A 21,449-nucleotide genomic window follows, 5' to 3' on the forward strand; every position below is an offset into this window, starting at 1 on the left:
TCCGTCCTAGATCTCAAGGGAGTCAACCATCATTTGCGGGTGACTCATTTCTGTATGGAAACTTTACACTCAGTGATAATGGCAGTATACTCGGGAGTTTCTGACGTCTCTGGATTTGTCAGAGGTGTACCTTCATCTGTCTGGAGCATCAACCGTTTCTGCGTTTTGCAGTTTTGGGGCGGCATTATCAGTTTCGGGTTGGCCACTGCACCCCAGAACCTTTTCCAAGGTTATGTTGGTGGTAGCAGCAGTGTTGAGAAAAGATGGCTGATTCGGGCCAAGAGTATATGAGAGCCTTTGGGTCTCAAGCAAGGTGATCTCCTTGCTACAGGAACTAGGATGGGTGGTGAATTTGGCCAAGAGCAATCTACAGCCATCCCAGACACTGGAGTTATCTATGTTTTGGTTCGACACGAAGCAAGATAGGGTGTTCTTGCCAGAGATCCACATTCAGAAGCTGATGGTGCAGGTGCAATGACTTACAGAAACAATACGCCTGAAATGGTCTTATCTACAGGCGCTCTGTTTGGCGGCCACCCTAGAGGTAGCTCCTTGGGCAAGAGTGCATATGCGCTCTCTTCAGTACAGTCTACTGGCTCGGAATCCACAATCTCAGGGCTATTCGATAGAACTTCACTTGCTGGTGGAGATCAGCATACAACTGTAGTGTGGTTGCAAGCGGATCATCTAAGGAAGGGGATTTCCCTACAATCACCAGAATGGCTAGTACTCATGACTGATGCAATCCTTCAGGGTTGGGGGAGCTCACTATCAGGAGTTGACAGCACTGGAGTACAGAAGAGTCTCTCTGGAGCATCAATAAGCTGGAAGCCCATTGGTCATGCTTGCGATTCATCAACCGCTTGCATGGTTGAGTAGTCCGAATAATGTCAGACAATGCAATGACAGTGGCTTACTTCAATCGCCAGGGAGGAACCAAGAGCCAGCAAGTGTTGCAGGAAATAGCCCCACTCATGGAATGGGCAGAAGTGTATCTTCAGGAGATCTCAGCCTCATGCATTGCAGGAAAAGTCAATGCAAAAGCGGACTTTCTCAGCAGACAGTCTGGATCCAGGAGAATGCGAATTGTCAAATGAGGCATTCCAGCTCATAGTGGACCTTTGGGGCATCCCGTTTCTAGACTTGCTGGCAACATCTCACAATGCGAAGGTTCCTCACTTCTTCAGTCACAGGAGAGATCTAAAGTCTTTGGGCATCGATGCCCTCTTGCAGGAGTGGCCGGAAGACAAGCTCCTATATGCCTTTCCTCCGTGGCCAAGGTTGGGCAGATGATGCCCTTGTGGAGTCTTAATCTGGTTTTGCATTTTTTTTTTTGGTCCCACCTTTCGACCACTGCGTAGCCTCTCCTTGTGGCTATTTTACTTTGAAGATGGTGTTTCATGTGGTAATTCTGCTCATAGAGTCTCTGAATTGCAGGCCTTATCTTGCCGGGAACCATTTCTGCAAGTGACTCTGGGGGCGGTACAGCTGCGTACTGTTCAGGTGATCTCGAATTTTTACTTTAATCAATTTCCCTGCTGACTCTGGACAGGGAGTGAGATGCGGTTGAATATCGCCTTTTATGGACCTTGGATGACAAGAGGCATATCTTGGGGACTTTGGAGGTTTCTAAACCTCTCAAGAAGATGGATGGCCGTTTATACTCCACAGTGGAAGTAAACAGGGCGATCTGGTGTCGAGGGCTACAATAACCCACTGGATTAAGGTAGTCGCGGCTGCATATGTGGATGCTGAGCAGCCTTTGCCTAGTCTGGTTAGGGCTCATTCTACTAGGGCTCAGGTAGTATCATGGGAGGAGATTAGATTGTTGTCTCCTGTCGATTTGCCAAGCTGCGACGTGGTCCTCTTTACACACCTTTTCCAGGCATTACGACCTAGATGTACAGGCCCAGGAGGATGCAGCCTCCAGTCCTGTTCAGGAGTAGCTTTTTTACATCCCACTGATGTGGATTAACCTGTCTGAATGCTAAAAGGGGAGAAAATTACTACTTACCTGTAATTTTGTTTTCTTTAATGACGACAAGTTAATCCACTTTCTCACCCTTGGCTGCCGGATGGTGGTGATATTGTCCTTCTGAGTGGCTGCATTTCTGGGCATTACTGGTAAGTATCAGATCCAGTCCCTAGATCAGTAATATTACACTCCTTGTCTGAGCTCAGTGTTTTCCTGTTCACTGAGTGCTTGAATGGTTGTATGTTAATAGTTATGCTCATCTGTTTTTTAGTTGTCCACAGTTGGCTTTTGCAGAGAATATTGGCAGGCTGATGTCCGTGCAGGGATACATATACTGTGATGTCAGCTTTGCTCTGACTCCATCTGCTGGTAGAGGTGCATAACCCACTGGTGTGAATTAACCAGTCTTCATTAAAGACAAGGAAATTATCAGGTAAGTAGTAATTTCTAGGGATGTGAATCGTTTTTGAACGATTAAAATTATCGTCAGATAATTTTAAAATCGTCCAAAATCGTTAGAGTGCACGATACAATACAAATGCCCCCGAATTATCGTCAGGGGCATTTGTATTGTATCGTTAAATAGGGCGCGGGAAAACCGGCACACCAAAACAACCCTAAAACCCACCCCGAACCTTTAAAACAAATCCCCCACCCTCCCGAACCCCCCCAAAATGTTTTAAATTACCTGGGGTCCAGTGGGGGGGGGGGTCCCAGCACGATCTCCCGCTCTCGGGCCACAGCTGCGTTGAGAAATGGCGCCGGTGACCCTTTGCCCTTATCATGTGACAGGGCAAAGGTAGCGCCGGCGCCATTTTGAAGATTGGCAATACGGCCCGCGTGCAGGATGTCGCTCCCGGACCCTCGCTGGACTTTTGGCAAGTCTTGTGGGGGTCAGGAGGCCCGGTCATACGGGTCGCCGGCGCTACCTTTGCCCTGTCACATAAGGGCAAAGGGCCACCGGTGCCATTTCTCAACGCAGCCGTGGCCCGAGAGCGGGAGATCGCGCTGGGCCCCCCCCCCCCCCCACTGGACCCCAGGTAATTTAAAACATTTTGGGGGGGTTCGGGAGGGTGGGGGATTTGTTTTAAAGGTTCGGGGTGGGTTTTAGGGTTGTTTTGGTGTGCCGGTTTTCCCGCCCTCCCCCAATTTACGATTTTTAACGATTTAACAAAAAAAAACCCACGATGATCAGATTTCCCTCCCCCCCCCCCCCAGCCAAAATCAATCGTTAAGACGATCGATCACACGATTCACACCCCTAGTAATTTCTCCTTGTAAGCCACACTCATTGTCATAGTTTTTGTGAGAGATGATACCAGAGAACTACTAAATTTATTAGAGCAAGTCTAGGTGTAATACCTTTTAGAATCCCTTACCTTTGATGAATAGAGCAATGTGATTTCATGTGATAGACTTATGCTGAAGTTCACATGCTCTGTTGGGACTGGTGAACACTGGGTAAAGTTACAAGTCTGCCTTTTAGTGAATGACTAAATCTTTTTCTGGAGATCTGTTAGGAATATTCAACTCCAGACTGTCAATGATATGAACTATTACATTTGAAATGTTAAAAAATTAGTTTGTGACCAGGATAATCACAATAAACAAATGAAGTTGGTTGTTAGTTGAAATTATGCAATTATATTTGAGGAATATTCATTGTAGATATCCTGGAAATCAAAGATGTTAAGGACTGGAGTTTGTTTTCCTAGCATGTAGCCAGATGGACTCTATGGATTATTCTTCCCTGCCAGTAGATTTCAAAACTGACCTCACCTTAGATACATCCCTGCAGTGACTTCAGTCCTTCAGTATTTCTCCGTCTCCAGCAGATGGTGGACATACCTCTCCCTATGGGGATTGCTGTACTTCTTGGAAGGAGAAATTCTATATTTAAATTGGAGAAAAAATTGAGCCCTGCGGCGATACCTAAAGGTCCCTCTCCCAGTTGAGAATTCCTGAAGCGATTTCCGAGATCCCTCAGAGGTATGCCTTGGTCCAGTAGCCTGTTCCCAGCATGGTCTTTGCTGCCGAGCATGGTGGTGACAGCCAAAGCCCTCACCTCTTGCAGCTGGAGACAGTCTCTGTACTCAGCCGGTAAGCACTGAGCCCAGGTACATGTTTAAAAAAAAAAAAAAGAGGGAGAGAAAAGAGGATTACCTCCTGGTGCAGAGATATTTGGAGGGGTTTCAGTAAGACTTCCTCCAGTCTTGTAGCTCGGCACACCGTACTAACGTCGTTCCCAGTCCCATTGGGGTAAGGGGAAGTGGGCTTCCGAGCGGATTGGTCGGCACATTGCGTGGTAGGCCACAGCAGCGCCAAATTGCACACGTCTTTTTGCGTGCCATATGACCTCTAAAGAACATTGGTACGCGCTGTGCACATAACACCGCGCACAACCTACTAAGCACAGAATACAGGTAAAGCTAGGCGCATAGGCTGTGCGTGCGCCTTGCCGCGTCCCGCCTAGGCACCCGAAATCTGTGCGCATAGAATTTTAAGCGCGAGCCCACAAAACACAATTACAGTCACCAATGGCTCCGGCAGCCAAGAAACATAAGCGTCTTTCTCTCTGCGCTGCTTGTCGTATTAGGGCTTCATAGTCTGACCTGGATTCCAACTAATGTCAACACTGTGAGGACTTTGCTAAGCCTGGCTCCTCCCAGGGAGGTCATTTATGGGAGAGCGACATTCAGCAGTACCTACCTACCCCAGTACCTCCTGGGCTAGGCCATACTTCGGCCAGAGGAGTGGCCTCAGTGGTGGTGGCCAGAAGACAGCTATGGCTGTGAAATTGGTCACCGGATGCAACCTCTAAGGCAAATCTTACAAAGATGCCCTTTAAAGGATCACCCTCTTTGGAAGAAAATTGGAAAAGCTGGCCAGTATATGGGGCGAATCTCTAGTTCCCTGGCTACCAGAAGATAAGAGAAAGCAGTTACAGCACCCCTTGCCCATGAGGGGTCGATCCAGGGTCTCCCAACGCTTTTTTCCTCTACGGAAACTCAACATTTCAGAGGTCTTGGCCCTTTGGGGAAGTCTGTCTTTTCATAGTCGACAGCCCAAGAGAGGGGCAGGCTTGGGTTCAGGTTTTTCCCGAACGCCCCAATGAAAACTTGCCGACCCACCCTTGGAACAAAGAGAGAGGGCGTCTATTGTCCCTCTTCTACCAGAGGTGGGTCGAGATCATATCGGGCAAATGGGTGCTAGGTCATACGAGAATATGCGCTGGAATTTCACAGCACTCCTCGGGACGTATTCATGTCGTCTCCTTGCCACTCCCAACACAAGAAGCAGGCAGTGGAGACTACTCTTTTAAGGCTTCTCAGGATGAGGGCTATAATCAAAGAACCTGCACCCCAGGATAATATGGGGTGTTATTCCATCTATTTCAACGTACCCAAGAAGGAAGGTTCCTTTTGCCCCCATCCTGGACCTCGAGCATCCGCCAACATGTAAGAGTGAATCATTTTCACATGGAAACCCTAGGATCTGTGATACTGGCCTTACAATCGGGAGCGTTCTTAACCTCCCTGGACCTATATATTCCAATCTATCAAGAATGCCAGTGTTTCCTACACTTTGCAGTACTGGGTCGCTATTATCGGTTCTGGGCAGTGCCCTTTGGCCTAGCCTCCGCCCCTAGAACATTTTCCAAGATTATGGTGGTCATAGTGCCATCATTGAGAAAAGAGGGAATCCTGGTGCACCCGTACTTGGACGACTGGTTGAGTCCGCGGAAGATCGTCTCTGGGTGACCAACAGGGTGACCACTATGCTTCAGGAACTCGGTTGGGTTGTAAACCTGGACAAAGCAGTCTCAAGCCCTCCCAGTCCTTGGAATATCTGGGAATCCGGTTTGACATCAAGCAGGGCAAGGTCTTCCTTCCTACAATGCAGGTAAGGAAGTTGATATTTCAAGTGTCAGTGAATGAGTTCCACACCGTCGGGCGTATTGTGCTATCTCCAAGTTCTCGGTTTGATAGCAGCAACCCTGGAGGTAGTGCCAAGGGCGAGGGCACACATGCGACCACGTCAATGCTCACTACTGTAACATTGGAACCCGCAGTCTCAAGACTATTCGATTCGCCTCCACTTGGGAGTACGTTTTGGTTCCATTAGTGGCTACAGGAAGCTCATCTGAGCAGGGTATACCCCTGTCCTCCCCGAACTGGCTGGTCCTCACAACAGACGCAAGCCTCTGGGGCTGCGGAGCTCACTGTCAGGAGCTGATGGCCCAGGGACATTGGACCGAGGAAGAAGCCTTGTGGAACATCAGCTGCCTGGAAGGCCCCACAGATTGGTTTGTCTACAATTCGGCCACAGATTCCAGGGTTAAGTGATCCATGTAATGTTGAACAATGCAACGACTGTAGCCCACATCAACCGCCAGAGTGGAACCAAGAGCCAGCAATGTTACAAGAAATAGATATTTTTATGGAATGGGCGGACATACATCTATAGATGATCTCAGCCTCCCATATCGCAGGAAAAGACAATGTTAGAGCAGACTTTCTAAGCAGGGAGAGCCTGGATCCAATAGCGTGGGTGTTGGCGAAAGCCTTTCAGCTGATAGTAGATCACTGGGGTCTCTTGTCCATCGACCTGCTGGCCGCGTCTCATAATGCAAAGTTTCCCCGATTCTTCAGTCTCAGAAGAAATCGGTGGTCCGTGTGGATTGACACTCTCTCATTCAGACCTGGCCAGAAGAAGACTTGCTATATGCCTTCCCTTTATTCGCAGAATTGAGCACCTCGGGAGATTAGTCCTACTAGAGCTCCAGATTGGCCCAGTGTCCGTGGTATGCGGACATACGGAGACTCCTGGTGGAGACGACACCCCCCCCCCCCCCCCGTGCCTCCCACTGCACAAGGACCTGCTACAGCATAACAAGGATCCAACTCTATTCCTTCTTATGTTTGGCCCTTGAGAGGGCTCACCAGATGAGGTGAGGATATTCTGTGGCAGTAATTGCCACCTTACTCCATGCTCGAAAGTTCTCTATATCCCTAGTGTATGTGTGGGTCTGGAAAGTTATCTGAGGCCTGGTGCGAGGAATGCGGTATCTTCCCCCCCCCCCCCCCCCCCTTTTCGAACAGTCAAAATCCCACTAAATCTGGAATTTGACCCTTAACTCCTTGAAGGTCCAGGTAGCAGCATGCTTCTGTTTCAGGGGCGAGGTGAACAGAACCCGCTTGTTGGCTTAACCAGACGTGGCTGATTCCCTTGTGGAATTTTAATCTAATATTAGAATTTCTGGCAGGGCCCTCCTTTTGGCCACTGCACAGTCTTTCCTTGCGTTTATTAAACTTAAACTGTGTTCCTGGTGGCTATATGCATGGCACGTCGCATCTCTGAACTTACAGGCATTGTCGTGTCAGGAATCATTCCTCTGGATGATTCCAGGAGTATTACAGCTTCGTACTGTTCCATCCTTATTGTCCAAGGTAGTCTCTGAGTTTTATTTGAATCAGTTCATTTCGTTGCCATCCCTAGATAAGCACAAGGATGTGGAAGAATACAGTCTCTGGCATTTGAATGTCAGACTTTTGGTACGGTATCTGAAAGTTTCAGAACTTGTCCAAAAAGACGGACCACCTGTTTGGTCCTTGACGATGGAAAGAAGCGAGGCAAAGCCAGCTTCACGGGCTACCATAGCTCGCTGGATTAAGGAGGTGGTCATGGGAGCCTATGTGGAGGCAAGAGAGCCATTACCTTCTCAGGTTAAAGCTCATTCCACAAGAGCTCAGGCGGTCTCAAGGGTGAAAATTAAACTTCTGTCTCCTGTCGATATTTGCCGAGCGGCGATGTGGTCCTCCTTGCACACCTTTAGATTCTATTGCCTGGGCGTACAGGCCCAAGAGGATTCAGCCTTTGCAAGGGCAGTGTTAACCAGACTGCGAGCAGCCTTCTGCCCTGATTGGGAGTAGCTTTTGTATATCTCATTGGTCCTGAGTCCATCTGGCTACACACTAGGAAATGGAGAAATTTCCTACCTGATAATTTTGTTTTCCTTAGTGTAAATAAATGGACTCGGCATCCAGCCCACAGCTGCCCAAGAACGGTGTCAACGATTCGCCCCTGGAGATTACGGGTAAACCATCATGCAATCCTTATATCAAGGCATCTATATTCTTACTGGGATTGAGTGTTCTATGATTGGTTGAGTACAGTTAGTTATCCATTTTTATAATTTTATTTTAATCCTATTTTAAATCTAGTTCTTTCAATAGAATATCCACTGTGGCTTTTGAAGAGAATACTGAAGGGCTGAGGTCATTACAAGGGTACAGCTAGGGTGAGGTCAGCTTTGAAACCTGACTTCATCTCCATCTGCTAGCAGGGGAGCACATAACCCATTGGTCCTGAGTCATCTGCCGACACTAAGGAAAACAAAACTATTAGGTAAGTAATTTCTCCATTATGCTGGAAACTATTCAGATGTGCAGGCACTTTTCCCAAAGTCCTGATAATTCTCACCTTGCATATTGTATCCTGAACTTCAGTAGAGATGGGCTGAGGGCACACACCCAGCCCCCCCCCCCCCTTTCCTTTCTGAGGTTTTCTGTTGATGAAGCTATTACTGCTATTGCTTTGGTTATTTATAATTTTGAATGCGGATGTGTTCTGTAAAGTAATGCTTCTTTGCTATGATTTTAGGGAATGTCCCTTAACTTGGAACCTGACAATGTTGGTGTTGTGGTCTTTGGTAATGATAAACTGATCAAAGAAGGTGACATAGTGAAGAGAACGGGCGCCATTGTGGACGTACCTGTTGGTGACTCGCTGCTGGGCCGTGTGGTGGATGCCCTGGGTAACGCTATTGATGGAAAGGTAAGCATGGAGGTGGACTTGTCTGTTATCATAGAATAATCATTTCCATGTCTGTCTGTTCCTTGAATTCAGAGAGCAGGAGTGCTTTATTCCTTGTATTGCTCTGCTCTCTGTTCATGAGCTTTCTGTGAGACAAATGGACAAGCCAGTAAATGGCTCCTTGGGTCTGTTACCAAATCAGCAGAATGCTTAAACCGTAGAACACTTAGCCTTTCTGTGTGTGTTTGGCAGTGACATCCAAAACATGAGAGCCTTGAAGTGTAAGATTCATATCCATAATCTATTGTTCATGAGGCAGAGAACTTTTACAATACTAGAAGCCCTCAAATACTGTTCTAGCAGCTTATAGACTTAGCATGAAGACACATTGAGCATTGTATATAAATTTGATGCACTCCAATACTCTATGGTATAGTGATCTTCTCCTCTTCCTCTCCTTCTGGTCTCGAAGTCTATAGTGTGTGGTTAAGACACAGGTCAGTGTACCCACTTTTTTTTTTTTTTTTTTAAGATATGTTGGTTGATTTGCTGCTTGTTCCATTTTGTTAGCTCTGAACAGTAATGGTGCCAGTAGCTTTATTGTGCAGCATTGATCTTTCATCAGCTTATTGCAACCAGGCATGAACATGCTGTGGAAAGCATATAAAGGGAATTTAAAATTGAGATAATATGGCAACATTTAAGCTAAAATTTGCATTAAAGTGACTTGTTAGAATTGTGTAATGAATAAAGATGGTGATTGAATTGAAAGAGAGGTGTTCCATCTTCAGTCTACAAAGTGTGCCAGATGCTGCTTTATTTCTTTAACTTTACCTTGTGCATTGTACAGGTAGGCGTGGCTATATGTATTAAAGAAAACTACCTTTTTGGCCTGCAAATTAATTCTTTAAAAGTATACAATACAAATGGTAATTGTGTATCAATTAATATCAGTCATTGTTTAGTTATCTTACTGGTTCTCTAGCAGTTGCTATATTTGGAAAAGTCAATTTGGTCCATATTGGCTTTGTCACACAATTTATATTGCATTAACAGTCCAATCTCATTTCAGGTGAGGCAATTTGTATTCAGTGTTCTGTGTTTTCAGAAACAATGCAAGTAATTAAAACAGTTTTGAATACTTGATGCTATGTAATCACAGTAGTAAATACAGATCAGAATAAAACCATAGTCAGCAAACAAAAAAAGAAAACAGGACTGCAATTCGTCTTTAAATCTGTGTACAACATAAACATGAATTAGTTGCATTCAAGAATTTCAAAATATTAAATTGCAAAAAAAAAAAAAAAGTTAATATGCTTCTCAAACAAAAATCCAGAATGAGGTCGGCCACGCGTCAAAAAGGAAGACAATCCTCATCTAGATAAGTGTTCCCAGAGAGGAGAAAAAGAACGGAGGTTAGCATTATTTCTATTTAAACTTAATATTCCACTCTTTCAGTCTAGCAAGACTGCCCAGTGTGGCATACGACCAAAATTTCAAAATGCAATATATATAAAAAAAAACCCAAAACATAAAACCCCATAATTAAAAAGACCAAACATTAAAAAAAACAAAACTACAACCAATGTTTTTTTTTTGTCCCCATTCTCCATCCCAACCCTTTAAATTTAATTAACTACAATCCCCCAAGACTTGCCAACAGTCCCTGGTGGTCCAGGAGCGATCTCCTGCATTTGGGCCGTCGGCTGCCAGTATTCAAAATGGCGCCAATAGCCTTTGCCCTTACTATGTCACAGGGGCTACCAGTGCCATTGGTCGGCCCCTGTCACATGGTGGGAGCACAAGATGGTGCTGGCTGTCCATTGTTCCTACCATGTGACAGGGGCTGACCAATGGCACCCGAAGCCCCTGTGACATAGTAAGGGCAAATGCTATCGGCGCCATTTTGAATACTGGCAGCCGACAGCCCAAGTACAGGAAATCGCTCCCGGACCCCCGCTGGACCACCAGGGACTTTTGGCAAGTCTTGAGGGGGTCAGGAGGGTGGGGGGTTGTAGTTAAATTTAAAGGAATGGGGACAAAAAAATTATGCCCTATCCTAATTTGCTCCATAAGTCGCACAGACGCCCGGGAACAGAGCCAGTTTAGCACACCTTTCTTTTTTTTTCTTTTTAATTTTCACGCTCTGAATCCTAGGTGCGTCTTATGGTCAGGCATGTCTTATGAGCGAAAAATACAGTAGTTTTATTTATGAGAGAATAAAGAATTGCTAGATGACCAAGTTCAAATCTCCTGTTTTGCACAGGGTCCAATTACCTCTAAGGTACGTAGGAGAGTTGGCCTAAAGGCACCTGGCATCATTCCTAGAATCTCTGTGCGTGAGCCCATGCAGACTGGCATCAAGGCTGTAGACAGTTTGGTACCAATTGGCCGTGGCCAACGTGAGTTGATCATTGGTGACAGGCAGACTGGGTAAGTCTTCAGTAGTTCATTTTTCCTGTTTTGCTTTTAATTCAGTTTGTGTTAAGATTTCCTTTGGTAGGATGCACTGTAGACAAAACTGAATCTTGCTCTACAGACCCACAGCCCCTTCCAGAGAAAAGAATGTTTACTGCCATCCATTGTTTGCCTTGCAACTGGAGCAATGTGACATTAGCTGGATTTCCCATCCTTTGAAATAGGGCAGGTGAGCCAGTGTCTGCCATTAAAACAGAGGTGTCCAGTAGCTTTGAACAGAAGTGGGAAGCTGGTTTTGCTGACACTGCATATTTTACTGGTTGCTAGTTGGAAATCTGTCTTTTCTGGCAGGATAAAAAGGTTGTTGGTTACAAGAACTCAGGTTGCCTCTTCGTTCATCATTGGGTGTGAAGCATACATAGTGGTTTGCCACATATGACTGTAATGCAGAGTACGGCTACTACTGGCAGAGCTGTGATTTGTATAGGATGAGCCTAGTTAACTGGTATAAAATTTGCAGAACTATTCTTTTGTGATTGGCAAATAGCTGCATGGCAGAATTCGAGAGTGATGTAGTAAACAGATCGGATATGTTCTGCCTTGGTCTGGTGAAGTTTGTACAGTGAATGGATAGAGCCAAGAACACCAGTTTACTTAACTTTCTGTTTTCATGGGTTTTTTTTTCTTTTCCGTAATAGTAAAACTTCCATTGCTATTGACACAATTATTAATCAGAAACGGTTCAATGATGGAACAGAGGAAAAGAAGAAGTTGTACTGTATCTACGTTGCCATTGGTCAAAAGAGATCCACCGTGGCTCAGCTGGTCAAGAGACTGACTGATGCAGGTACTGTGGAACAATCTGGCACACTTTCCTCTTTCTGGTAGACACGGCAGGGGCTTGTTCATTTTAACCTTTCATTGACAAAAGCCAAATATCTTCCTGTGGATCCTGTTGCTACTAATTGTGTGTTTAGAACTTAGTGTCAGACCCAGTAAAATGACTTATTGTAGATTATTATCTGATAATCCAAACCACCTGTACAACTTGTAAGAGGTTATGTAAACTGGCATCTTCATATAACTGCACATGCATGCACACTTTTTTAAATTTTTTATCAGCCTCTAACCCAAGTAATGCTGCTTCATTTGTCAGATGCCATGAAGTACACCATCGTGGTTTCGGCCACAGCTTCTGATGCTGCTCCCCTTCAATATCTGGCACCCTACTCTGGCTGCTCCATGGGAGAGTACTTCAGAGACAATGGCAAGCATGCCCTGATTATCTATGATGACTTATCCAAACAGGTAAGAGGAAATCTGCACCTCTGAAGAAAAGAGGGGAAATGTTAGTTTTAACAAAACTAACTAAAACAGACTTTCCTGTCACTGGGTTTTGTAGTATTCTGCCAGGGAATATTTTACACAGTACTCACTGCTGTATATGAAATTTGTGGAGCAGTTTTAAAATAAGGATCAACATTTTTTCTAATTTTTCTTTATCTGCTTTTTTTTCTTTTTATTTGGGGTGAGGGTGCAGACGTATCTTCTCTCGTTTTTATTTTTCTCCTCTATGTTCTGTCTTTCTCCAACTGGGGTGTAGGGATGGGGCGAAAAGTACTCTTCCACCCTTCTAGACTCCTTAAATCATCCATCTCCTTTCTTCTATCACCTGTTCAGTTCTCTTCCCCATCTACTTCTCATTTCATCTCCCGTCCTTCCTTTTTGTTTTCATTGAGCATGGTGGCAGCTTGGGGAAGGCGAAGTGGCTGGCAGAGCTCATCCTCCATGGCTGCCTGTTTGTCCAGCCTGTTCTTTATCCCTTCCCAGAGGAGTGGAGCAGGAGGTTAAGACATATGGAAAGGGAGTGTAATTCGAAAGGGTATTTGTATTGCAAAAAGGCCTTTTCTTTTTTTTTTTTTTTTTGTGATGCAACACTGGGAAATATGCATCCTGACCATGCAGTATTACTGTATAGGGTAGGAAAAAGTTTTTGTTATTTTCTGTTTTGCTTTGGTCCCTGTAACCTTTATTCTGTTGGGGTTTAACCACATTGGAGGAGGAAGACGTCAACTGTTGGTTATTGACCTATCTTCTATTTGCTGACCCATTACAGTAATTCACCAGGTGCAGTGTAAGCCTACTGTATATCAGATATAAAGAAACAAACCTGCTCATGGAATTGGTATATAATGTGTATATTTTGTTTCCCTGAACTTGCAGATTGAGCTTAGAGGTATATGTGTGTGCCAAGCTTCCTTTTTGTTTGTAAAAGGAAAATATGTAGATCAGAATTGCATTAAGCAACTATGCTGTGTTCTTGCTAATAAATGCTGTAAATGTTCATTCACCCATTTTTGCTTGCAGGCTGTTGCCTATCGCCAGATGTCTCTGCTGCTGCGTCGTCCTCCTGGTCGTGAGGCTTACCCAGGAGATGTCTTTTATCTGCACTCTCGTCTCTTGGAGAGAGCTGCCAAGATGAACGATCAGTTTGGAGGTGGCTCCCTGACTGCCCTGCCTGTCATTGAGACTCAGGCTGGTGATGTGTCTGCGTATATCCCAACCAATGTCATTTCCATTACAGATGGGCAGGTAGAGTTTACAAATACAGCTTTGAATGGATCTCTTTGTAAATAGCAAGAATTGTCATTGTTGGCACTTCATATGGATAAAATGGTTTCATTTTGTCAGCTCGACAATAAGTATACACAGATGTTACTAACATTTGGTTGCGTTCTTATAGTGCAGAATCTGTAAATGACCCTTGAATGTTCTTTGCGTTTGTGGGCTTTGAACAGTGTGTACTTGAGCATTTATTTCTCTTGGCTTTTCTACTACTATTTATTTATATAGTGCTACAAGACAGCTGTGCTGTACACAAGAGGCCCTTATACATGGAGCTTACAATCTAATCAGGACAAACAGACGAGGCAAATGAGGTTTTTCTCTGTTCAGGCCTTCATTAGCATGTCACAATAGAAGGCCCTTGTCTCGTGTGGTGTGTACTGTATAATTTTTATTGCTGAGTGTAATACTACTATAAGGATAAAACTAATCAGGATTATGTTAAACTGCATATATGATGGAAGATCTAATCTTGGTATTTTTTTCTTTAGATCTTCTTGGAAACTGAATTGTTCTACAAGGGAATCCGACCTGCCATCAATGTCGGTCTCTCTGTATCTCGTGTAGGTTCTGCTGCTCAGACTAGGGCCATGAAGCAGGTAAGCATAAAATCACCAAATTTCTATGGAGAAATTGAATTTCTTTTCTGTTGAGTCTGTTCTTTGTTTGGGAAATGTAGTGGACCTCAGCTTTTGTTTCAGTGACATTCTTTATTCTGCTTATATTAACATTAGTATTTTCAGGCCTGGTTTGTTGGGCTGTGCCAGGCAGGCTATCTAAAAATTTCTTAAATCAGGGCTTCCAAAACTTTTACCCTGTGTGTCCTAATTTTTAGCACGTGTAAATTCACATGACCCTAAACAAACTAGCAAGGTGCGGTCCCCTCCCACAATTGCACTATTCTCACTCGTCCTGCACTCTTGCTGTTCCTCTCTCACCTTCTCCACACTCCAATCTCTTCCATTTCCAGAGGACCTCCTCTCTTAACCTCATTTCCAGCTGAGCATCCTCCCTAACCTCCACACCTCTGACTGACTGATCCTCTCTTCCATCCACCAGCATCTCTCATCTCCTCCAGCCCTTTTCACATTTCCTTAATTGATCCTCTATCATCCCCTCACCTCCTCCCCTCTAATCCTTCTTACCCACAACCCCCCCATCTGATGCCCTCTCACCCCACTCCTCTCTTACATTGTCTAATTGGTTTTGTCATTCCCCCCCCCCCTTTCACCTTCCACAGGTAGTTTCTCTCCAGCTGATAGCTTTCCTGCATTTGATCCCTCCCTCCAAATACCACCGCCTCAAAATATCCTCCTTTCTAGGGTCAGTGGCAACATTATCCTTTGGGCCCCAGCTCAAAAGTGGATGACAAATGGTGAGAAGAGAGGGCAGGCTGATAAAAGGGACAACACTTTTTTTTTTTTTGTGGATAAGGAGAGAGAGAACAGTGCTCCCCTCCCCACATAGTTCCAAGCTTGTTTGCGATTTGCAAGCAGCAGCAGCATTGAGTCAGCATGGGACCTGGGAGCTAGTGCAAGCTCATAGCATCTGCAGAGACTTATGATCTCTCTTCATGCAGGGATTCCTGTTACTTCAGAATCTCATGTAATGGCAGGGCTGCTGAAGGGGGTATATGAGCACATGCTGGCTCTGACTGCCACTACTAATGCTGCTGGTGCCTGAAGAGTTGTGGTTCTCTGGAAATAGAAAGCTTTAAGCCAATAGCTGTAGAGAAAAGCTTTATATTAAATGCTATAAATATTAAATAAGGTACCTTATGGAGAAGTACCAGCATAAACTCCCTCTCAAATGATTTTACTGATAAAGCATTATATAGAATGTCAGTTGTAAATTTCCAACTCCAAAACTAGGTTACATAATTGTCAAAATTTCTATGATTGGCTTTCTGTTATAAACAAATCTGAATTCGGTAATTTAATTCTAGTCTTGCATGTAAATGTTTTCTTGGAATTTGCCAGCATTAGCAACCTTGTGTGTATTCTAAGAATATTTTCTGTAATCTTAGATGGAATGTAAACTGACCTTATCAGTTCAAATTGTTCTATACCCTTGTAACTCAGCATCTTTATCTAGCTTATAGTGCCCATCTGCCTAGGTAAACAAGTACAAAGGAAAGCCAGTTCCCTGTAGGTACCAGGATGAGTCCAGACTGTGGGTTGTCTCCCCCTTCCAGTAGATGGAGTCAGAGCAAAAGCTGAGAAGGCGGACCCTTATTAGTAAGAGCGCCCTCTGTGTCCCCTCAGTATTCCTCTGACTCCAGCAGATGCGGGTCTCACCTATGGTTTCCCACTCAGCTTAAAAGGGATAGTTGTTTACCGTATTTTTCGCTCCATAAGACGCACTTTTTCCCCCCAAAAGGGGGGAAATGTATGTGCGTCTTATGGAGCGAATATAAAAAAAAAACTAAAAATCTAACAAAACCCTCCTGACTCCCCCAAGACCTGCCAACTTAATTTACTACAACCCCCACAAGACCTGCCAAAAGTCCCTGGTGGTCTAGCGGGGGTCCAGGAGCAGTTCGGGAGCGATCTCCTGGGCTTGGGCTGTCGGCTGCCAGTAATCAAAATGGCTCAGACGTCCCTTTGCCCTTACTATGTCACAGGGGCTACCGCTGCCATTGGTCGGCCCCAGTGACATAGTAAGGGCAAAGGGCCATCGGCGCCATTTTGATTACTGACAGCCAAAGCCCAGGAGATCGCTCCCGGACCACCGCTGGACCACCAGGGACTTTTGGCAGGTCTTGGGGGGGGTCAGGAGGGTGGGGGGGTTGTAATAAATTAAGTTGGCAGGTCTTGGGGGGGGGGGTGTTAATTAAAAGGGTTGGGATGGGGTTTTTCTTTTGGGGGGGGGGGGGTTTCCCAGAGAAAGATAAGTTTTCTGATCTGGGGAGTGGACCGAAATGGCCCTCCCCAGACCTGAAAACAAAATGGGGAGAAAAAAAGTTATGCACTCACCTAATTTGCTCCATAAGACGTACAGACGCCTGGGGACAGAGCCAGTTTAGCACAATTTTTTTTTTTTATTTTCCCCCTCTGGAATCCTAGGTGCGTCTTATGGTCAGGTGCGACTTACCGAGTGAAAAATACGGTAATTTATAGCTTTCTCTTCTATTTTGTTGGATGGATCTGGTTTTAAAAAAAAAAAAGATAATCATAAGTTTAGGAGAGTTTGCTTCTGGCACTTGGGTCTGAGCTTGCAGGTCTGACCCAGTATGGCATCTTCTTATGTCAGCAAGCGATCGACTGAGTTCTACATCTCCTTCAGTCACTGGACTGGGTGGTAAATTTTGCCAAGAGTCAGCTCACCCCGTCGCAGTCTCTCGACTTCTTGGGGGCGCACTTCGATACCGCTGTGGGCAAGGTCTCTCTTAGAGTGGAGAGAGCGCTGGCTCTTCGGTCGCAGGTGCGACGTTTTCGGATCCTTCTGCCACCCTTCGTCTGGGATTATCTGCAGCTTCTGGGTACCATGGCCTCCACGATAGATGTGGTACCTGTGGGCTCTGGCACATATGTGGCCTTTACAAAGAGCCTTGCTTTCCTGCTGGAAGCCGATCTCCCGGGAATTTCAGGCTCTGCTACAGATTCCTCCGTTAGTCAGCGCCAGTCTCTCGTGGTGCTCAGTCTGGATCACCTGCTGCAGGGAGTGGACTTGGAAATCCCTCAATGGATAGTCATCACTACGGATGCCAGTCTCGCAGGCTGGAGAGCAGTGTGTGGACGGCTCTCGGCACGGGGCCAATGGACGTTGGATCAAACAGCCTGGCCTATCAACCGTCTGGAGACGAGAGCTGTCCGTCTAGCACTCAAGCGGTTTCTCCCACAGATCCAGGGCCGAGCGGTTCGCATACTCTCTGACAATGCCACAACAGTGGCTTATATCAACCATCAGGGAGGGACCAGAAGTCATGTGTCGCAGGAAACGGACAAGCTCCTTCCTTGGGTGGAACTCCATCTCTCCCATCTAGCGGCCTCGCACATTGCGGGAGTGGACAATATCCAAGCGGACTTCTTGAGTTGTCAGCATATCTATTCCGGAGAATGGGAGCTGTCCGAACTGGCAACTTCCCTTCTCTTCAAGAGGTGGGGGCGTCCCCATCTGGACCTGATGGCCACTCAAACGCGAAGGCTCCGCGCTTCTTCAGCCGTTTAAGGGAACATGGGGTGGAAGGTGTGGATGCCCTAGTTTTGCCGTGGCCTCGGCATGTCCTTCTCTACGTATTTCCACCCTGGCTTCTGGTGGGAAAGATACTCCGGAGGATCGAGTTGCACCCGGGGCCCGTCATCCTGGTGGCTCCGGAGTGGCCGCGTCAACCGTGGTTTGCGGACTTGATCAACCTAGCAGTGGATGGTCCTTTGCGCCTGGGACATCTGCCGAACCTTCTGCGACAGGGTCCCGTATTTTTTGACTAGGTAGAACGCTTTTGTCTTGCGGCCTGGCTTTTGAGAGGTGCAGACTGAGAAAGCGGGGGTATCATGAAGCGGTTATCTCTACCCTTCTGAAGGCTCGGAAGACTTCAACCTCGGCGGCCTATGTCTGGGTCTGGAAGATCTTTGAAGCCTGGTGTGTCTCTTCAAATATCTCGCCGTGCCAGGCGTCGATAGCCCAGGTCCTGGCTTTCCTACAATGGGGGCTCGACATGGGACTGGCTTTCAATTCGCTGAGGGTTCAGGTGGCAGCTCTCGGGGCTCTCTTGCATCTGGCAGGAGCTCCGCTGTCTTCACATCCAGATGTTGTTCGGTTCCTTAGAGGAGCGAAGCATGTCAAGCCACCGATTCGCAGTTTATGTCCCTCCTGGAGCTTAAACTTGGTACTTCGGATCCTGGGAGGTCCACCTTTTGAACCCTTAAAGAGGGTCACTTTGAAGACTGTGTTTCTAGTGGCTATCTGTTCTGCCCATCTAATCTCGGAGCTATAAGCCCTGTCGTGCAGGGAGCTCTTTCTCCGTCTTACAGATTCGGGAGTAACGTTGTCCACGGTGCGAAGGTGGTCTCTGCTTTTCATTTGAATCAATCGGTGGAGCTTCCATCTTTTTCTGACGAGGATTCCCCGCAACTGCAGCGGCTCGATGTTAAGCGCGTGCTCATGCGCTGTCTGGAAGCTACTAATGAGTTTTGCCTGTCGGACCATCTATTTGTCCTCTGGAGTGGTCCCAAGAAGGGCCACAAGGCTTCTAAGACCTCTATTGCCCACTGGCTGAAGGAAGCTATATCGGTCGCATACCTTGGTGTGCGGGCCAACAGCCTCCGGTGGGCATTAAGGCACATTCTCTTCGAGCCCAAGCAGCTTCCTGGGTGGAGATCCAGGCGGTGTCATCACAACAGGAGATTTGCAGAGCGGCGACCTGGAAGTCACTGCATACCTTTGCTTGGCACTGTTGTTTGCATCTTCAACCTCCGGATTTTGGTTCCTTTGGGGCTCAGGTCATCCAAGCTGGGCTTTCAGGGACCCACCCCACTTAAGGAAGCTTTGGTTACATCCCACAGTCTGAACTGATCCTGGTACGTACAGGGAAAAGAAAATTTATTCCTTACCTGCTAATTTTCGTTCCTGTAGTACCATGGATCAGTCCAGACGCCCTCCCTTGGAATTTTGGGGGGGGGTTCTGGGGAAGCATATTGCAGCTAGTTTGTCTACTGTTTTTTTTCCCTAGTCATACCCAGTGGGTTTTACTAGGAGTTCATTCTGCAAGTTCCTTTTGTTAGTTGGCTGTGAAAGTTACTACGCATTTGGTGGTTTGTTCCATTCGCAGTTCAGGTTTATTCTTAGATCCATCCAAACTGTTTTTTTGCTTCTTGCTTGGATATACTTAATACTGAGGGAACACAGAGGGTGCTCTTACTAATAAGGGTCCACCTTCTCAGCTTTTGCTCTGACGCCATCTGCTGGAAGGGGGAGACAACCCACGGTCTGGACTGATCCACGATACTACAGGAACGAAAATTAGCAGGTAAGGAATTATTTTCTTATAGTCTATCCTCGTGATTGTTGCAGGACAGTTGGGCCAAAGGAGTGGCATTGGATGCTCCAAATTGGATCGGGATGTTCACGGATTCCAGTCTGAGAGAATGAGGAGCCATTTCTCAAGATCAGACAGCACAGGGAATGTTGCACACCAACAGAGGTCTCCTGGTACATCAATAGTCTGGGAGCAAGTGGAAAGGCATTGCTATTCTGTTTTCTGTCAGCCCATATTCAAGCAGCAAACGTTGTCTGTCAATGGGACAGCAGTAATCCATCTTCTGACAAATAACACCACAACTCTGACTTCCTGGGAAGTCCAGGAATTGTTCAATTTAACGAAAGGGTATCTACAGGTTCTGTCAGCATCTCCTGTAGTCAGTGAGGCATATGCAAGCATATTTCTCAGCAGGCATGCTCTGGTCCCTGGAGAGTGAGAGTTGGTGAATTAAGTGTTCTCTTTTCAAGGAAACCTGGAATGTTCCTTAGCTAGATTTAATGGTGACACAGTTACGTGTCAAGGACCTGTAGATTTTCAATCAAAGGTGGAAAGCGAACTCAGAGGGTCTCTATGCTCGTCCCAGCCGGGACTGTTGTATATTTTTTCCCTTTTTGGCTTTTGTTAGGCAAAGTGGTTCGAAGTATAGACAGGCATCATGGAACAGGGATCTTAGTAGCTCCAAAGTGGCCCGGGCGACCATGGGCAGCACATCCAGGGAGCCTGCAGCCAGGAGGGCCCTTTAAAGATCAGTTGTATTTCCAGCTTGGTATGTCAAGGTCCAGGCTTCTTGGAGCAGGTGGATTGCTTTTGGTTCATGGCCTGGTATTTAGGAGGAGACTGAGAGTGAAGGACTACTCTGGGGAAGTTTATTGCAGTTTTGCTTTGAAGCCCTCAACTTACAAATTTTTTTTTTCTTGTGGAAATGCTTACAGAATGGACTAGTTCTGAACTCTCTTCAGGTGCAAACAGTGACTCAAGAGGGACTGTTCACAAATAATTGTCTCATCTAGATATGATGTGTGTGTTTTCAGGGAGTATAGCTCTTGTGTCTTCTGACATGGTTAGTGTTTCCACTAGGGAATCCTATTTTGGACTTGTGGTCCTTATGCAGCTCGACTTCTCAGCCATTAGAAAAGGCTTCATTGAAGGATCTCACCCTAAGTGAGGTCCTTTTGATGGTTATTTGCTTAGTGAGTTGGATTTGGACTTAAAGTTACAGGCCTTATATGTAAAACATTGATAAGACATTCTTAAAGAGAATTTGAAAAGAAGTTGGCTGAGGAGGCAAAAATTCATGATAAAAATTTTTAAAAAATATCTGGAGCAGGAAGCCTGTGAGGGAGTCTGTGGGACCGTTAGATAATTGAGGCGTTAAAGGGGCACTTGGAGAAGACAAGGCCATTGCGGAAAGACTAAATGAATTGTTTGCTTCAGTATTTACTGAGGAGGATGTTGGGGAGATACCCATTCCGGAGATGGTTTTCAAGTGTGATGATTCAGATGCTACTCTTCAGATTGACAAACTGAAGAGCAGCAAATCACCTGGACTAGATGGTATACATCCTAGGGTTCTGAAAGAACTTAAAATGAAATTTCAGAGCTATTACAAGTAATTTGTAACCTATCATGAAA

At 45.9% G+C, this 21,449-nt stretch overlaps 1 protein-coding gene across 1 annotated transcript in view; it reads left to right on the forward strand.

The window, feature by feature from the left end:
• ATP5F1A (ATP synthase F1 subunit alpha) overlaps positions 1 to 21,449 on the forward strand; it is a 45,581-nt gene that overhangs the window by 11,693 nt on the left and 12,439 nt on the right. The window contains exons 4-9 of the mRNA XM_029580829.1: positions 8,639 to 8,812; positions 11,061 to 11,227; positions 11,911 to 12,059; positions 12,369 to 12,520; positions 13,580 to 13,804; positions 14,329 to 14,436. Of these exons, the coding sequence (XP_029436689.1) occupies positions 8,639 to 8,812; positions 11,061 to 11,227; positions 11,911 to 12,059; positions 12,369 to 12,520; positions 13,580 to 13,804; positions 14,329 to 14,436 (975 nt within the window). The remainder of the gene's footprint in view (positions 1 to 8,638; positions 8,813 to 11,060; positions 11,228 to 11,910; positions 12,060 to 12,368; positions 12,521 to 13,579; positions 13,805 to 14,328; positions 14,437 to 21,449) is intronic.

The sequence above is a fragment of the Rhinatrema bivittatum genome, chromosome 1 (genome assembly GCF_901001135.1).
Source record: "Rhinatrema bivittatum chromosome 1, aRhiBiv1.1, whole genome shotgun sequence".
Lineage (NCBI taxonomy): Eukaryota > Metazoa > Chordata > Amphibia > Gymnophiona > Rhinatrematidae > Rhinatrema > Rhinatrema bivittatum.